The sequence below is a fragment of the Anolis carolinensis genome, chromosome 2, assembly GCF_035594765.1.
Source record: "Anolis carolinensis isolate JA03-04 chromosome 2, rAnoCar3.1.pri, whole genome shotgun sequence".
Taxonomy (NCBI): domain Eukaryota; kingdom Metazoa; phylum Chordata; class Lepidosauria; order Squamata; family Dactyloidae; genus Anolis; species Anolis carolinensis.
The window spans coordinates 144069147-144086116 of record NC_085842.1 but is presented as its reverse complement, the minus strand read 5'-3'; the positions used below and the strand labels follow the sequence as shown (position 1 = coordinate 144086116).

Here is a 16970-nt window from a genome sequence, read left to right as displayed (position 1 = left end):
GATGGATTCCTGACAGCTCTTGGGGAAATACCTGTCATGAAGGCTGGCGCCCCCTCTCATCTTGCAGACTCAAACCGGCTCCTTGGTTTTCTGAGGAGCTGGCGATGATGAAGAGGACGAGACGGAGGCTAGAGTGCCACCGGCGGATGACTCGTAGTGTACCTGACCGAACACAGGCTAGAGCCTTACTTAATGAAGGCAGCCAGAAAAGCTTTCCCGACTGCCCGCATCACATCTGCAACCAATAGACCTGCTGAGTTGTTTCGGGTGGTCGGGGAGCTTCTCCATCCTCACGAGGGGGAGGGGGTTCCCGACTACCCAGCAACTTGATGTTGCAATTTCGCACATCATTTTGCAGACAAAGTCGCTCAGATATGTTCCGACTTAGACACTGGGTTGGCTACAGTACCGAAAGAGGTAACAAGGCATCTGCTTGTCTGGTTTTGATGGATTCATTTCAGCCTGTTCAGCCCGATGATGTGGGGGGGGATCCTTGCAGCTGTGAGGGCGACCACTGGCGCTCTGGACCCTTGCCCTTCTTGACTTATTAAGCTTGCCAAGGCGGGATTGGTAGATTGGTTTATCAGAATTATTAATGCTTCATTTGATCAGGGACATATACCATTGAGCCTTAAACAGGCAATAGTAAGGCCTTGCCTGAAGAAGTTGTCCCTTGATCCTATGGCTTTAAATAACTACTGTCCAATCTCCAATCTCCCTTTTTTGGGCAAGGTTCTGGAGCAAGTGGTTGCCACACAGCTCCAGGGTTTCCTCAACGAGACCAGCTATCTAGATCCATCACAGTCTGGCTTCAGGCCTGGTCATGGCACCGAGACAGCTTTAGTCACCTTGGTGGATGACCTCCGCAGAGAACTTGACAGGGGGAGTGTGTCTCTGTTGGTTCTCTTGGACATCTCAGCAGCTTTCAATACCATCGACCATGGTATCCTTTTGGGTCAATTCTCCAGAATGGGTATTGGGGGCACTGCTCTGCAGTGGCTCCGCTCCTTCCTGGAGGGTCGTACCCAGTTGGTGAAGCTAGGAGATACCTGCTCGGACCCCTGGCCTTTGACCTGTGGAGTCCCGCATGGTTCTATTTTATCTCCTATGCTATTTAACATCTACATGAAACCACTAGCTGAGGTCATCCGGAGTTTTGGAGTGCGGTGTCATCTCTACGCAGATGACACCCAACTCTAAAACTCTTTCCCACCGAACTCCAAGGAAGCCCCCTGGGTCCTGGACCAGTGCCTGGCCGCTGTGATGGACTGGATGAGGGCTAACAGGCTGAAACTTAATCCTGACAAGACAGAGGTCCTCTTGGTCAGTAGCTTGACTGATCGGGGTAGAGGGTGGCAACCTGTGCTTGACGGGGTCACACTCCCCCTGTAGGCGCAGGTCAGCAGTCTGGGGGCCCTCCTAGACTCAACGCTGAGGCTTGATGCTCAGGTGTCAGAGGTGGCTGGAAGGGCCTTAGCGCAATTAAAGCTTGTGCGCCAGCTGCGACTGTATCTCGAGAGGTCTGACTTGACCAGGGTGGTCCATGCCTTAGTTACCTCTAGACTGGACTACTGTAACGCACTCTACGTGGGACTGCCTTTGAAGACGGCTCGGAAACTACAATTAGTTCAAAGATCTGCCTCCAGATTGTTAACTGGAGCTAGTTACAGAGAGGTCTACTCCTATGTTTAAACAGCTCAACTGGCTGCCACTAAATTTCCGGTCCCAATTCAAAGTGCAGGTGCTTACCTATAAAGCCCTAAACGGTTTGGGACCAGCCTATTTTCGTGACCACATCTCTCCCTACGCACCTGTGCGATCTCTTAGACCTTCTGGGGAGGTCCTTCTCTCGCTCCCCCCCCCTTCGCAAATGCGATTGGTGAGGATGCGGAAGAGGGCCTTCTCTATGGTTGCTCTCCACTTCTGGAACTCCCTCCCCAGGGAGATTAGGTTAATACCAACCATCACTATCTTTCGGAAACTAAGTTAAAGACATGGATGTTTGGATGTGCATTCAACTAGACAATTCTGATAGATCTGGCCCTTACTCATATGGAAATCTTCTGATTATTTGTAGCTGATTTCCACCGCTTTCGGTATGTTTTTTATGTATGTTCTATTTCAATTTAGTCACTTTTATCAGTTTTTGTTTGCCGCCCATTCATGTCCTATATTGGACTTTTACTGGCATACTATGATTGTTACTATTTTGTGTTTAAATGATATTGATTTGATTTTATGCTTGTTTAAATTGTTTTATTACAATGGCTGTTGTTTAATTGATGTTTCTTATGATGTTTTAAATGTGATTACTAGAGCTTAGTCCCCATGTGAGCCGCTCTGAGTCCCTGTTGGGGGAGATGGAGGCGGCATACAAAAATAAAGTTATTATTATTATTATTATTGACACAACAACACAGTATGACACAGCAAACAAGATAGACATGGTGGATTTCATATCACAAAATCACAAGCTGAACACTTCCCAAGTGTTTAGGACTGTGTGATGTATTTTCAGATGATGCGCGCAGATTCCAGTAGGGTGGCTTTTTGCAGTTGGCAGATCGTAATTTTGTCAATGTTTATTGTTTCCAAATGCCGGCTGAGATCTTTTGGCATTATTATTATTATTATTTTGCTTGTACAGATTCAACTCTTTTCTTAGGACAAAGGAAAGCTTACAAACAAAAACATTATAACTGGAAGGACAATAAGACAGCTTAATATCCTATACCACTATTTCATTATTTTGGGGAGTATAATGCTGAAGGGTTTCCAATAAACTAACTAATAAAAGCATCAAATTCATTCATTAATACATGTTTTTTCTGATTCATGACAACTTAAAAATGCTTGACTAAATCTTTTTGGACCACATGCTCATCTTAATAACTGGCAGGTGACATGGTAGCCAAATATTATTGAACCCTATGTTCCAGAAAATGTTACATATTCATGAAGTAAAGGAAAATTGCTTCTATTCTGCAACATTAGCAAATTTTTGATAGCTCCTTCATTTGACAAAAAGTGAAAGTGCTAACCTTCCAGATCTGTGATCATCATTTCCTGTTTGTTTTTGAGTTTAGTTAAGTTTTTGGCCTTTTCCTCTTCTTCAGCCAGCTGTGAAGTACATTCTGAAATTCTATCCTCCATTAATTTCTTCTCCTAATTGAGAAAGAGAAAGCAACTGTTAAATAGCACATCTAAGGTGCCAGCATATTAAACATGGGCCTTACAGACTGAGTTTCATGCAGCATGACAATAAATGCTAATTTTGAGAGGATAAGAGCCATAAGTTTTCATTTTATTTGCTTGATGCTCCTTGCAACTTTTAGAACGCTATCTAGGAAGGCAGAAAAGAATCAAAGTTAGTTTAGACAGGCATAATAGTTAGAAGGAAACACACCACTAAAGTGTCCTTTAGAGCTTCTAACATAACTCTTTACCTGTATTGAGATATTACTAGATATACAGGAGATGGCAGTATGATTCAAAAAATGTCTTCACTTGTCTATCCACAACAGACGCATCTCAGGCAGACCATCTTCTTTAATGAAAACTCAAGGTCTTTAATTCATCTTTAATTGAGGAGGACCAACTACTGCTGAGTAAACTTTAATTCTATGAAGTCTGGCAGATTACAATGTCCACCACAACATCATATCTGAACATCAATAGCAGAGTAATATATTATACACTTTGGCTGGAATCCTGCTAATGAATTATGCTCATGATTTCAAGGGTCACAGAGCAATGATGAGGAAACGCAAACATGATTTGCCAGCTGAATGCAGCAGATTTCTCCAATGCTTTGTTATCTTCATTTCTACTGATTTTGCCGTCATTAACACACACATCCTATCCCTTCCTATGCTGGTACAGTTCCTTAGGCTTTTATCAATATGCGCAGGTAAAACTTCAACAATAAAAAGAAGTGAAACAGCTTTTTAGCTGTAATGTAACTGTAATATATCCCCTCTTGTGAAGCTATCGTCCAAATATATAGATATTCCCATAAATCCAATCAGAACAGGAAACACTTGCCCAGGGTCTTTCAATCCGAAGATGCTGATGTAGGAAGGCAACATTTCACCTTTAGGCTCAGAAGGCTTTTATTGTGAGGGCAAAGACAAATCCATCTCAGTCACAGTTCATGCATTGCTTTACTGTTTCCAATTCAGTAATATTAGAAGAATGAAGCACAGTCTCTTCTCACCTTAAGAAATTTTGAGTTCTGATCCTCTAAAAGCAAGATTTCTTCTTCCATCTTCTTTATTTTGGCTTCAGCTGTTACCTTCTCAAGTTGCAGCTTCTGCCGAGCCCCTTCCTCCTCATCAAGCTGCTCCTCCAGGTCCTGAAAGAAAAATAACTTGATTGTACTGTAAAAAAAACAAACAAACAGAATTTCCACTACATTCAGATAGTTAAATTAAAATTTCCAACTACCATCCATGCTTGGAGAAATACCTGTATGTGAGTTTGCATCTTTTTCTTTTCATTCTGTAGCATTTGGTTCCTCTCTTCCTCTTCCTCTACCCTAGATTCCAAATCATGTAGGATTTCTTCTAATTCTTGCTTCTTAGCAGCTAGGCGGGCTCTCATCTCTTCAGCTTCAGCAAAGAGCTCTGTCTCTGCTTGCAACTGCTCTGCCAGAATATTCTTTTCTTCTAGCAACTACAAACATGACAAGAATGGCTGTCAATAATTTTCAATATGGTGACAATAAGTGATAATCTATGGAAAATTATCTTGGCAAAGGATAGATGAATGTCATTTGCCATATTTTAAAAAGGCCCTAATAAATTAGCAGACATCAAGAGTTTCTACCACTAACAACAAAAAATATTCTAAGCAAAGATTACTGTGGGAAGGATTTTCCTGCAGCAATACATTCTTTACTATTTCCTTCCAGTTGTTAGTAGTGAGAAAAGAGGGCTATTTTCTGAGAATAAACGGAGAAGAGCAAATATAGCTTCAATCTATTCCAGATTCCTTTCCAAAGCCCGTCTACTACTCTTGAGGAATTGTTGCAGTTAAGAGAAAAAGAAATCACACATTTGTAGAAGTGGACTGGGACATATGTAAATATTCCCAAATGACTGATGTGCATTTCTGTGGCATTCCACAGTGCAGCTTTATGTCCCTGGCAATATTTGAGATTCAGGTCTTTTTTCCCCAAGGTTGTTTCTCAAACAAGACCAAGTAAAATAAGAGTGCAATAACTAATTTTTTATTCATTTAGTGTCACACACCTTTTTAACATTTCTACATTCAACGTGTATCAGATTTTTCAAAGATTTAGCTAAGTACAATAAATAGGAAGTCAGAGTATGATTTATTTGGACAGACAACTAAAGAATGTGTTATATTAACATGGCAATAAAATACACTTGGTATCAAATGTTTTGGTACATGTTATTTTTTTTACACAGCTGAATAACTTTCTAGAAAATAGTTTTACTGACCTGCTGATGCTTCCTTTCCATCTCCTCAAGTTCTGATTCTACCTTTATCTGCCTCTCTTTAACTTTCAGCAGCTCCTCATCTTTAGCCTGAAGTTCTTCCTCCTGACGAGTAACTTGAAGCAAAGGCTTTACCTGTTTTAGTACAAGAAATGAGACCATAGCACGGAATATCACTTTTTTTGCTGTTGAAGATCCCAGCACTTTACTAGGCAGGGAAGTGGGGGGTCATACCTTTGTAAAGACTCTCCACCATTGCCAGTGCCTTAACTTCAGATAGGCAGCACAATTTCTCTGAAGGACTTTCAAGGCACTCAGCTGTTGCTGTTTCTTAGCAAAGGCCCTAAAGACAACCACAAAAGGAATATTTTTTTGTCCCAAGTAGCAAAAATATTTGCTATTTAAAGCTACTTCAAAACATTTCGATTGAACATTAGAAAGCTATATCCAAATGGAAGGGGAAATAACTATGCTTCTATCCTGGCAGTAAAAAATTATTCCATCAGCGTGCTTGCCCCAATATATAAAGAAACTATTCAGAAACAAATATTAAAATACAAAGGACATGAAGCTTCCTCTCAATTAAGTCACCATACATCTTATTATGGAACAGTGCCTCCAAATAAACTAAGTTCTTAAACGATTATGAAAAAAATGTTGTCTAAATTTCTATATTCTCTTACTTTCTGGCAAGATATCCCCTGCAGACTGCCTGAAAGAAGATAATGATATCTGTGATCTTCAGGTCCCTTTCTTCCTCTAGATGTGCCAAAACACCAGCTCGGAAAAAGATCTTGCTCTGTCCAATTCTGTACAAGTTGGGATCGAGCTCCAATGATCTGATCTATGTAAAAGTCACAGAGGTTTGTTTTATACAGTAAAGACAAACAAGAACGTGTTTTTTTTAATATAAGGTTGTTACTCAATAGCATACCATTCTTTCACAAGCTTGTTTCCCATCCATAAAACCCTTAGGAATTGCATTAGGAGTCAGGATTTCATACCTACAAATTAATCAAGAAAGTTAGAATTATCAAGACATACAGACACATAGTTTTTGACTTGATCCCTGAAAAAATTTGATTAAGTAATTGAAAAGTAAGAGGATGAGGAATACACATACACATACACACATACACATTTACAACAGGAAAAAGTAACTTATTATAGTACCTTTGTCTAAATTCCTGGAATACTATTCTGTTTGGAAATCCTTGCCGACAAATCCTTATTCCTTCTAGAACGCCATTACATCGAAGCTGATCTAGAACCAAGTGTGGATCCAGTTTTCCAGCCTAAAATTGGAAGCAAAGTTAAGTTAAAGAAAAGATAACATTTTTTTTTAATTTACCCACACTATGTTGAAAAAACATCACCAATAACAAAGGGGCGTTCTAGACCAGGGCTTCTTAAACCTGACCCCTTTTCACCCAAGAATTTTTATGCGACCCTGGGGATACAGGTATATATAAAATAGGTATAAAATCAGACATTTACGGGTAATAAATCAGTATTTGCAAGGACTGCTAAATAGACTGATTTTTCCTTTTTATGTAGTACAGCTAAAGCATTTCCCCCCACCCATTTTTGGGAGGGAGAGGGACTGTAAATTTTAAAGGCTATTTTAAGTGTATTTATTATATTTTAATCTCTTTTTACCACACTATAATACTTGTTTTTTTGAACTTTAGTATTCTGCTTTTAAAATTAAGTGTGGGATTGTAAGCTGCCTTGAGTCCCCAAGGGGGGCTATAAATAATAAATAAACAAACAAACAAACAAACACTGTATGTTACTGCTAACAGATTTGTGTTAATGTCTAAAACTACCACTAGATAGCATTTAGAAAGCTTTTACTGCTGCTAAATTTGTCATAAGCCCAAAATTAAGCCAAGGGGATCCCATCTGGAGTCAGGACCCACAGTTTAAGAAGCTGTGCTCTAGATACCACCATTGATAAAGATGTTGAATAACACTGGGCCCAGGTCAGGCCCTTGTGACACTCCACTGGTGAGCACTCTTTGAGTTAAATCGTTTAACCAATTAGAGATCCACCTTGGGACTCTGAGGAGCACAAGTTTGAGAACAGCTACTCTAGAGTATAAGTGCTATTTTTTTCTGCAAATACAGATATCTATTTTCTTTACGCAAAAAGAAAAATGAGAACTTTATTTTGAACTGAAACTCCAACAAGGCTAAAACATACCCTCTTTTCATGGTTTGGAATGATACATCGAACAAAGTTAGGATTAGTGTTTCGGAGTGTAGCCATCAGTTTGGTAAGCGACTCTTTGTATAGCTGTCCGACTGTACGAAACATTCCCTTTTTGGTCTTGTAAGCTGAGCCAAATGCTGTTTCTGTTATTCCAGTGACTTGATCTAGACCCACAATACGGTCCACTGTAGATAACAAGAACATAAAGTTAAGTAGAAGCTAGCATGTTCAAAAAGAGTGGCAGTTAAGAAAAGGCAATTCAGAGATGCAATAAATGCTTTGTGTGACAAATGGTGGAAGGTGTAACCTGTGGCAAAGCAATTTGCATGTATGGAAGCAGCCGGACTGAAAGCAATGCACCAGGCAGAATACTGTAGCTTTGGCAATTACGCAGTAAGAAGCACAAACGTTACAATTGTACTATTGAAGTGCACCAAAGCCATTCCCTTCTTATACATAAAAGGAATTTTAGCCACAAAGAATTGAGTGGGAACATAGCATGTACAATATGGACTAATTTATTATAGCGTCAAAAAATTCAAAATGTATCAACTTTGCAAACCATTCTCATCATCCCCAAATTTTTGCTTGACTTTAACTAAACATGAAGTATTTCCATTTAAACACTACAAGATAAAAAATAAAGTCATAAAGCCATAGGTCATTTAACTCCATTCCTTTCTACAAGGCCACATACCAAGTTTATGGGCTTGATTTACAGTCATGTAACTGACATTTTTGCTGTAGGTCTGACTTTTTTTTTATAAGACCTTAGATCTGTTTTATGCTTATGTTTGAGGAACCAAATGGAGAACATACTGGTTTTTTCATGGATTATATAAATCAAACTAACAATATATTAAACTAGGAGGAAATGTGTCAAAAATACAACTATGTAAATACTATATATCTAAGATAGCTATTATGCTGAATTTTCTTTTTAAAAAGCATATGCATAATAAACTCAGCTTCAAATTAATCTATCCAGCCACTGCACTAGGGATATTTAACTTTCCTTAAAGGCTACTATGATACCAAAGCAGACTTCTTAAGCCAGTTCTAAGGGACTAGCTTAGAACAGAAACATAGAAATCTATTTCAGAAAAGGCAGAAATTTCCACAGATCAGCTTTGATTTCTGAGGGGGCCAGGCAAAGTGCTCTGTGACTGGGCCCTTATAACAGTGGATCCTGGCAACCTGATTGGAGCAGCAGTGCCAAGTACAGTAGAATCTCACTTATCCAACATTCGCTTATCGAACATTCTGGATTATCCAACGCATTTTTGTAGTCAATGTTTTCAATACATCATGATATTTTGGTGCTAAATTTGTAAATACAGTATTTACTACATAGCATTACTGAGTATTGAACTACATTTTCTGTCAAATTTGTTGTATAACATGATGTTTTGGTGCTTAATTTGTAAAATCATAACCTAATTTGACGTTTAATAGGCTTTTTCTTAATCCCTCCTTATTATCCAACATATTCGCTTATCCAACAGTCTGCCGGCCCGTTTATGTTGGACAAGTGAGACTCTACTGTAGCTACAAAACAGATACTACTACTTTCATGTCCCATAGTACTGCAGTGTGAGGCTACACAAGGCTATTGTAGGACATTTTAAACAGTTGTTAGAACTAGCTATCCAACACCTGTAACGAATAGAGTCAGAAAGGAAAAATGAGGATCCAAGGGTGTGCTCTGAAAGTTGCCAAAGGCTACCAAGTGCTAATGCCAGCACTTCCTTTCTGTCTACTTTGTGACAGCCACCAGGAAGACCAGTGATTTATTTTTTCAATCTAGTACCTTTTTGTGGGTTTATTTACAAGCTGCCTTAACACACTCCACAAAAAAACCAGATATTTAATGACTCACAATAATTTGGGTGATCTTTTAGTTTTTAGTCAACTGGGATTTCTTTCTATTAAGAGTTTGGGATTTATAACATTTAGAAGTGTTCCCAAAAGGAAAAATGAGCAGTGTGCACATCTATAATAAATACTTGTGTACAGGTCAAAAGAATTATTCCCAAAAAACAACTAAAATACTTCTGTTTGCTGTGGCACCTTTTCTGATTTTTTTAAATGCCTGAGCAGGAAATGGGTGATGGCAGCAGCAAGATAGTTTTTGGAGCTACCCTGCCTTGGTGGACAAAAGAGAGGACATTGGTGCTTTTAAAAGCGGCTCTCCCTAAAAGGATTCTTTGCAGGTCAACCACCTGCATGAAAGAAATTTGGGGCATTACTTACTCTTTTCCTTTTCTGAGGATACGTGCAGACCAGTACCAGTGAGGAACTGCAGTGTGTAACACCCCAAGTCTCCCTCACCACTGCCTCTTTGCCCATTGCATCTGCAGAAATTCTTCTATTGAATTTGGAGAGATGTCTGGTTTCTCAACTTTTGAATGCCGTTCCTGGCTTCTCTTTACCATGCCCTCTCCCTCCTTTTCTCTACCTTCTATGAGGAGAAAAGCAGGCCAGTGGCAGAAAATTAGGGGTAGGCAAGAAATCCACCACATCTTCCTTTTTCGCAGGTGCTATTTCTTTGCTTATCATTTCTGCTGAATTCCTCCACCACATCTGGAGGACCAACTGCCACTTTGCTAATCCCAAGCAAAGAGGCACTGAAGAAGGTAGGAAAAAGATGATATTCCAGCTGCGGTGGAGGGATCTGGAGAGCGAACAACTCGGGTGGATCCCATTGCAGAAGCAGTGAGTGAAGAAACAGTGGCAGCAATTAAGCAGGTTTGTGGGGTTTTATACCTTACCTCTGTTGTTCTAAACCAGCCTGCTTGTCTCATCAAAGTAGGTGGAAACAAGGGGGGCAGCTGCAAACAACTGAGGACAAGCAGGCAGTGAAGAGTCCATTTGAAAAGCCTACTGTAAAACCACTGGTCCACTCTGCTCTTCCTGCTGAGGCATGATAGTGCCTAAGACTTGGACATTCTTAAAATTTTATATAATGCGATTTTATTTTGTAATGGTACCTGTTTTATATGAACTGTTGTTCTGTAGATTGTTTTATATGAATTGTTGTTTTTACATTGTTTTTAGGCATTGAATTTTTGCCTATTTACTGTAAGCCGCTTTGAGTCTCCTCGGAGAGAAAGGCGGGGTAAAAGTGATGTAAATAAATAAATAAATAAATAAATAAAGAGCCACCAGTTTTCCTGACCAGGCATTCAGAAACAATAGAAGTGTTGCCACAACAAAGAGAGTAGAGGAGGTTTCTTTATCCACTTTTCTCTGCTCTATGCAGATAAAGGGATGGTCCAACTTTGATATGAGTTAATATTGCACCTTCACTTTTATCAGAAAAGAAACTGCTATCCCCTTCTATGAGCAGAGTGGTGAAAGGTCTTTTTAATGCCTTTGTAGGGAAATGGCAGCAGTCAGAGGAAGCTAGCTGACTTTCTGAGGCAGCAATGGTGATCTCAATGTCTCCACAGGATGGATATAAGGAGACCTGTGCAGAGCTTCAAACTTTTCCCTCAACTTACCCACAGAACATAAAAATTAATAATTTTGGTCCCCAAACCTGCCTTCAACTTTCACATGGGTATAAACAGTAGCTGAACCTATTAACCCAAGAATAGAGTTACCCACTTCCATAGTTATTGCTGAATGACTTCAAGTTGTTTCTCATTTATATAGCAAAGCTATCAGGTTCTTTTGGCAAGATATGTTTAGAGGGAGGTTTGACTTTGCTTTCCTCTGAAGCTGAGAGTGTAAGTTGCCTTAGGTAACCCAATGTGTTTCTAGAGTCACAGTTAAACACCCAAGCCCAGCCTTCACAACTTGTGGCCCTTAGAATAGCTGACTAGGGCTTTTGGGAGTTGAAGGCCCAAACACCCTGGAGAGCCACATCTTCTTCAGGTCTCCTCAAGTCGCAGCACCATGCTGAATCTAAACATTTAACAGTAATCTATCTGAGCAGCTTTCTAAACAAAACACTATTCAACACTAACTCCAAAAATGCAACATCCTATGTAGAGGCCACTAAGCTTTTTGTACATGTAAGCATTATATATAATTACATCTGTATAATTACTTGTATACAGACAACATCGACACTTTAGATGGTTATCCAGTGATATTCCTTGTTACAAATACCCAAAGTCATCTGCGAATGTTGGATAAACAAGCCTGCGTTTCAAAATGCAGCTGCTCATTTTCAAAGCTGCTTTAAAGTGCAGTACATAAAATGAGACAGTTTCATGTATGCAATAGCAACTGAATAGTATGCACACAAGAACGCTTGCCTTGTGAAGGTAAAGCTAAAGTTAGGATGAAATGAAAGGTCCATGCTGGCCTACAAGCAAAACACAATTTTCCTGTAGATTCAAGCCCTGCATTTAGGAGGCCTATTCGTTTTTTTAATTCATTCACCTGGTGATTCAGGAAGGTCAGTAACATTGTCATAGAAAGAGGCTCTCTGAATAATGTGAAGCTCTGTGGCACAGAAGCAGCAAGAATAAAGAGCAAATACACAAGAGATTCCAGTTAGTAAAGATAAAGCTATTTAGAAGTACAAGCAAGCTTTAAACAAGCACCTGGACCACTGGGTCTTAAATCGGACATGAAACTTTAGGTTGATCACTGCCTATAGAAGCTGCTATAAGTAAACACATAAAACCAAGATTCCATACTATATAACAAGTGTTACTTAAAATGCATAGACATAAGAGCATCAGTAGTGTTCATGCATACAGGCTCTCCAGTATGAAAACATTTTATGCATATTGGGGCAAGAACCTCCCTGCACATCTTCTACAACACTTGGAATATGACATGGACATACAAGAATATGCCCAGTTCTCATGATGCATCTACAGAGAGATGAAGAAAAAAATAACAGAAATTTGGTCATTAATCATGGCAGGCACATGTACACTTGCTGCTCCATAATATTGATAAATGTGTAGTCACATAAACCATAGTACAGTTATTATGTGCTCTGGAATCTGGCTCCATAAATCTGCCGATATACCAAGTCAGTTTTAAGCATACTTTAGTTTGTAGCCGTGTTTGAAATATTGTACCCTAGAGTTTCTCAAACTGTGCTCTCCAGATATTTTGGATTTCAGCTCCCACAAATCCTAACAGATAATAAGCTGGCTGGGATTTCTCGGAGCTGAAGTCCAAAAACCATGGAATTTGCTTCCACAGAATGTGGTGATGACCATTATATTAGTTAGCTTTAGAAGGAAATTAGGCACATTCACAAAGACTACAGATTTCAACTAATCAAGATGGATATATGGTCAACACTATCTCCCTCAGGATATTACATAATGGGGAAGAAGAAGATGGATATAATAATAGGCCTTGTATCAGATGGGTGACTCTCCCAAGTTTAAAGGACACACTCACCTTACCAGCCACACCTTTCCCACCCCCTCAATTATTAATTTTTTTTTAAAAAAACTAATAGAATTAAAAATGGAAGGATACAACTTACATCAGTATTCATACAGTTATATCCAGGATAACTTTACGATTTTTGAAATAACTAAATCAGAGTTTGATATTCAACTGTGTACTAATGAGGAACAGTTAACTCTGAAAATGTGCAAACTGTGGTTGAAAATGGAAATGGAAGACAAATAAGCTCAGTGGACTCAAAATATTGGACATAACATTCAAATAGTACAATGAGAATTTGTGATTTAAAAGTTTTAAGTTTTTTTATGAACTTAAGATACATTTTATAAGATGGCACTGGATACCATAAGGATTAACCAAAATGTACTATTTTGGATTGAGATGCATCATTTACTAGAAGAAATTTTGGAAACTAAAATTCAATTGAAACCAGAACTCTTCTAGTTGGATAATCAATGAGATAAAATATCTGAAAGATTTTTTTTTCAATAGATGATTACATCAGCCAGACTGCTCTATGTACAGAAACTGAAAGATACAACTACTATGTCACAAGACTGGAGGGTGAAACTCTACAATTTGGCTGAAATGGTCTAATTGATAAAGTTGATCCAAGAAAGATCTTGAGCAATGTGTGTTTATGTAACCTTTCCTTATATGTTGTTTTAAATTATATAAAAATATGATAGAAAACGGGGGGGGGGGGGGGGGGAGGAACCATCTTCTTCTCTGAGTAGAGTACAGAAAAGCAAGAGCTTGGTCCATCCCAGGAGAACCTAAAAGAAGCATTGACAGCAGGGAAGTGCCAAAAAGCTGCAATCATTGTCCCCCCCCCCCCCCCCCCAAGGCCAATATCAATTCAACAGAAATGTTTGGAGAGTTGATTTCTTTTGTCTATTTTTTTTTAAAAAAAAAACACCTTATATACAAGTACAGTAAAACCCTGCTCGTCCAAGCCCCACTCGTCTGAGCCTCCGTGCGATCCGAGCGGGTGAACGGGGTGGGCCGCAAAGGCCCTCCCCGTTCACCTGCTCGCTGGCGTGTATGTTGCTAGGTAGATAGCAAGCTACCTAGCAACACGCACGAGGCGCTAGCCCCTTGGGAGGTGCCCCCTGCGTGTTGCTAAGCAGATAGCAAGCCACTTAGCAACATGCAAGGGGCACCTCCCAAGGGGCGAGCGGCCCCTGCATGTTGCTAGGTAGCTTGCTACCTACCTAGCAACACGCACGGTTGGCTCCTTCGCCATGCCAGGCGCCGGTGCTGCCGGCCCCCGGTGTGACAAAGGAACCGAGACACAGGCGGGCGGGTGGCCTCTCTGTTGGGACGCACGCTGGATCCGGAGGAGCTGCAAGCTCCTCCTGATCCAGCCTGCGTCCCAACGGAGAGGCCTCCACTCGATTGGGACACAGGCTGCATCCGGAGGAGCTTGCAGCTCCTCTCAATCCAGCCTGTGTCCCAATGGAGAGGCTTCCCCTTGGTTGGGACACAGAGTGGATTCGGAGGAGCTTGCAGCTCCTCCTGATCCAGCCTGCGTCCCAACGAAGAGGCCTCCCCTCCGTTCGGACACAGCCTGGATTCGGGGACACTTGCAGCTCCTCTGGATCCAAACCGCGGCCGAACCGAGAGGAAGCCTGGTAATCCGAGTGATCAGAGTTGACCGAGCTGAGGTCCGCCCGTTTAACTCGGACTACCAGGGTTCTACTGTATATATGAAACCCCTAATGAAGATTTTCAAGCATGTATCTAAAAAATTATGATGCAAAGTCCTAAAACTAATCAAAACAAATCTGCAGTTAAGAAAATTTGATACAGAGATACAGAGTACAACAACGCTGGTAAAGGATTTCTCCTCCATACCATCCCAAGAAATATATAAAAGTGAATAATTTGCAGTTCACAACACTCCTGCTATAACCCATGAGTTAGGATTTTCATATATACATTTCTCCCAAAATTAAATTAGTTTCTCTTAGACAATTCAGAGCCAATTCTTACCATCCTTCCAGAGCTCTGCAATAAATTTGTCAGAAGACTGATGCAGAAGGGTCGCTACATTGTCATTCAGAGGGTCCATGTTCTTCATAAGCCATTCATCTGCCTTGTAGTCCACCTAGAATTACATAAATAGAGAACAAAGAAGATAATGCCAACTGATTCTTGGAAAAGGAAAGGTGCTTCTTCCTCACAACACCTCTGGAAGACTACTTTGTATAGTTACTGAACGCCCCCCCCCCCCCCAAAAAATAACAAGAAAACAAATCTTCATTATGTATCTGTTGATTGCAGGAGGCAGGACTTTTGAACAACTTTAGCAGATGGACTACGTACACATAGCCAAAATTATAAGACCCAGGCATTTGCGGACAATTTGATGACAGTTTTTGATTACTTATGGGCCCTTTAAACAGTATGGCACCATTACTGAAAACACTACAAGGATAGGAGACGTGGCAGGATACAAAATAAACAAAAAACAAAGATAACTAAAACATTAAGGGGAAGAAGTAAAACTGACACAAATATCAGGATTTCCAATAGAGAAGAAAGTGAATTATCTAAGAATTACAATCTCAGAAGAAAACCAGTTTTTCCAGTGCAATTACTACCGTATTTATTCAAATCTAGTGTGTCATCGCATCTAATGCGCACATACATTTTCAAAAGTCTAAAATTAAAAATAGTATTTGTTGGTGAATGTAATGCGCAGTGGAAAAAAGTGCACTCTTTATAATTTGTACCAAAAAGGCTGAAGGTAATTTTATATACAATAAATGTTTAAAATGTGCATGAAACAACATTTGTGTCCACATAAGGAAGTAAAGGTGTCACTATATCTGCCACTTATGTGGACGATTTTGGGAATATTTTTGGATTTCAGAATTTCTGATAAGGAATGTTCTACCTCTAGTGAATTGAAAGGTCAATTTGTGTGTGATAAATTGGCTTACTTTAAATGATTTCAGCATTCACAATGTTTTGCATGGAACAGAATGTACTGTTCAATCCTAAATAAAAACAACAACAATTTAAGAGACAAGTTACTATGAATCACAAGGAAGCTTCACACAGTTCCCCCAATGAGATACTCTGAAAAATTGAAGCAAGCATATAGCATGTGTTGTTGAAGGCTTTCATGGCCGGAATCACACATAGCATGTAATTCTTACCCTGCCTGCATAATGAATGATGCAAAAGTCTGCCTTGTCCTTCAGCTGCCGAGGCTTTTGGAATTTGGAATGAGTTCCTTGCTCTTGGACCAGTTTTTCCACAAAAGTCTTGTCAGTTGCTTTAGGAAACCAACATTCTTCATCAAGCAAAGCTAATACACCAGGAGGGTTTGCCTGAAAAGGATTTTTTTTTAAAAAAAATACTGTTACTAGTTTCAGTTTGCTCTTATATGTGCTGTTCCAATCTTTGTTTAACCTGAGAAAAAAATGTAGCAATGCAAGTACGTGTGCATATAAGAGAGAAGAGTGATAAAGCAAGAGATGCTAATTTCAACCAACCCAGCCAATGTGATGATCTGCGTTCTAAGATATATCTAGCTAAAGCTAAGTAAAATAATCTGAGATACAATTTCAAAATCATAAAGATTGACATATTATGAATTATATAAGATATTTCTAACTTCAAGTCAACATCCAATCTATTGGCAACCCTATCCTGGAGGTGTGTGTGTGAGAGAGTGGGGAGGGTGCTTGGCAAGACTTAGTCAAAGCAAATTTCACCACAGCCATCCTCTGAGGTTGAGAGAATATGACTGGGAGCAGGTCAGTTAATGCATTCCCACAGCAAAGTGCTGTTTTGAACCTAGGCATCCCAAGGTCCCAGTTCAAAATTCAAACCACTACAGCACACTGGTCCCCCAATGTAAGGTACAGAACAAGAGGGAAAAAACCTGGTGA

General features: G+C 39.8%; 1 protein-coding gene across 8 annotated transcripts in view; it reads right to left on the bottom strand.

Moving 5' to 3' along the window:
• Positions 1-16970, bottom strand: part of myh10 (myosin heavy chain 10) — a 113031-nt gene that overhangs the window by 51604 nt on the left and 44457 nt on the right. For 5 of the 8 annotated variants that reach the window (XM_062970719.1, XM_062970717.1, XM_062970718.1 and 2 more), the window contains 12 exons: positions 16233-16406; positions 15061-15175; positions 12070-12132; positions 7669-7862; positions 6636-6757; positions 6397-6466; positions 6146-6306; positions 5697-5805; positions 5466-5597; positions 4468-4674; positions 4217-4354; positions 3042-3165 (listed from right to left, as the gene is read on the bottom strand). In XM_062970719.1, the coding sequence (XP_062826789.1) occupies positions 3042-3165; positions 4217-4354; positions 4468-4674; positions 5466-5597; positions 5697-5805; positions 6146-6306; positions 6397-6466; positions 6636-6757; positions 7669-7862; positions 12070-12132; positions 15061-15175; positions 16233-16406 (1609 nt within the window). The remainder of the gene's footprint in view (positions 1-3041; positions 3166-4216; positions 4355-4467; positions 4675-5465; positions 5598-5696; positions 5806-6145; positions 6307-6396; positions 6467-6635; positions 6758-7668; positions 7863-12069; positions 12133-15060; positions 15176-16232; positions 16407-16970) is intronic. The other 3 variants (XM_062970722.1, XM_062970723.1, XM_062970724.1) reach the window with 1 other exon arrangement.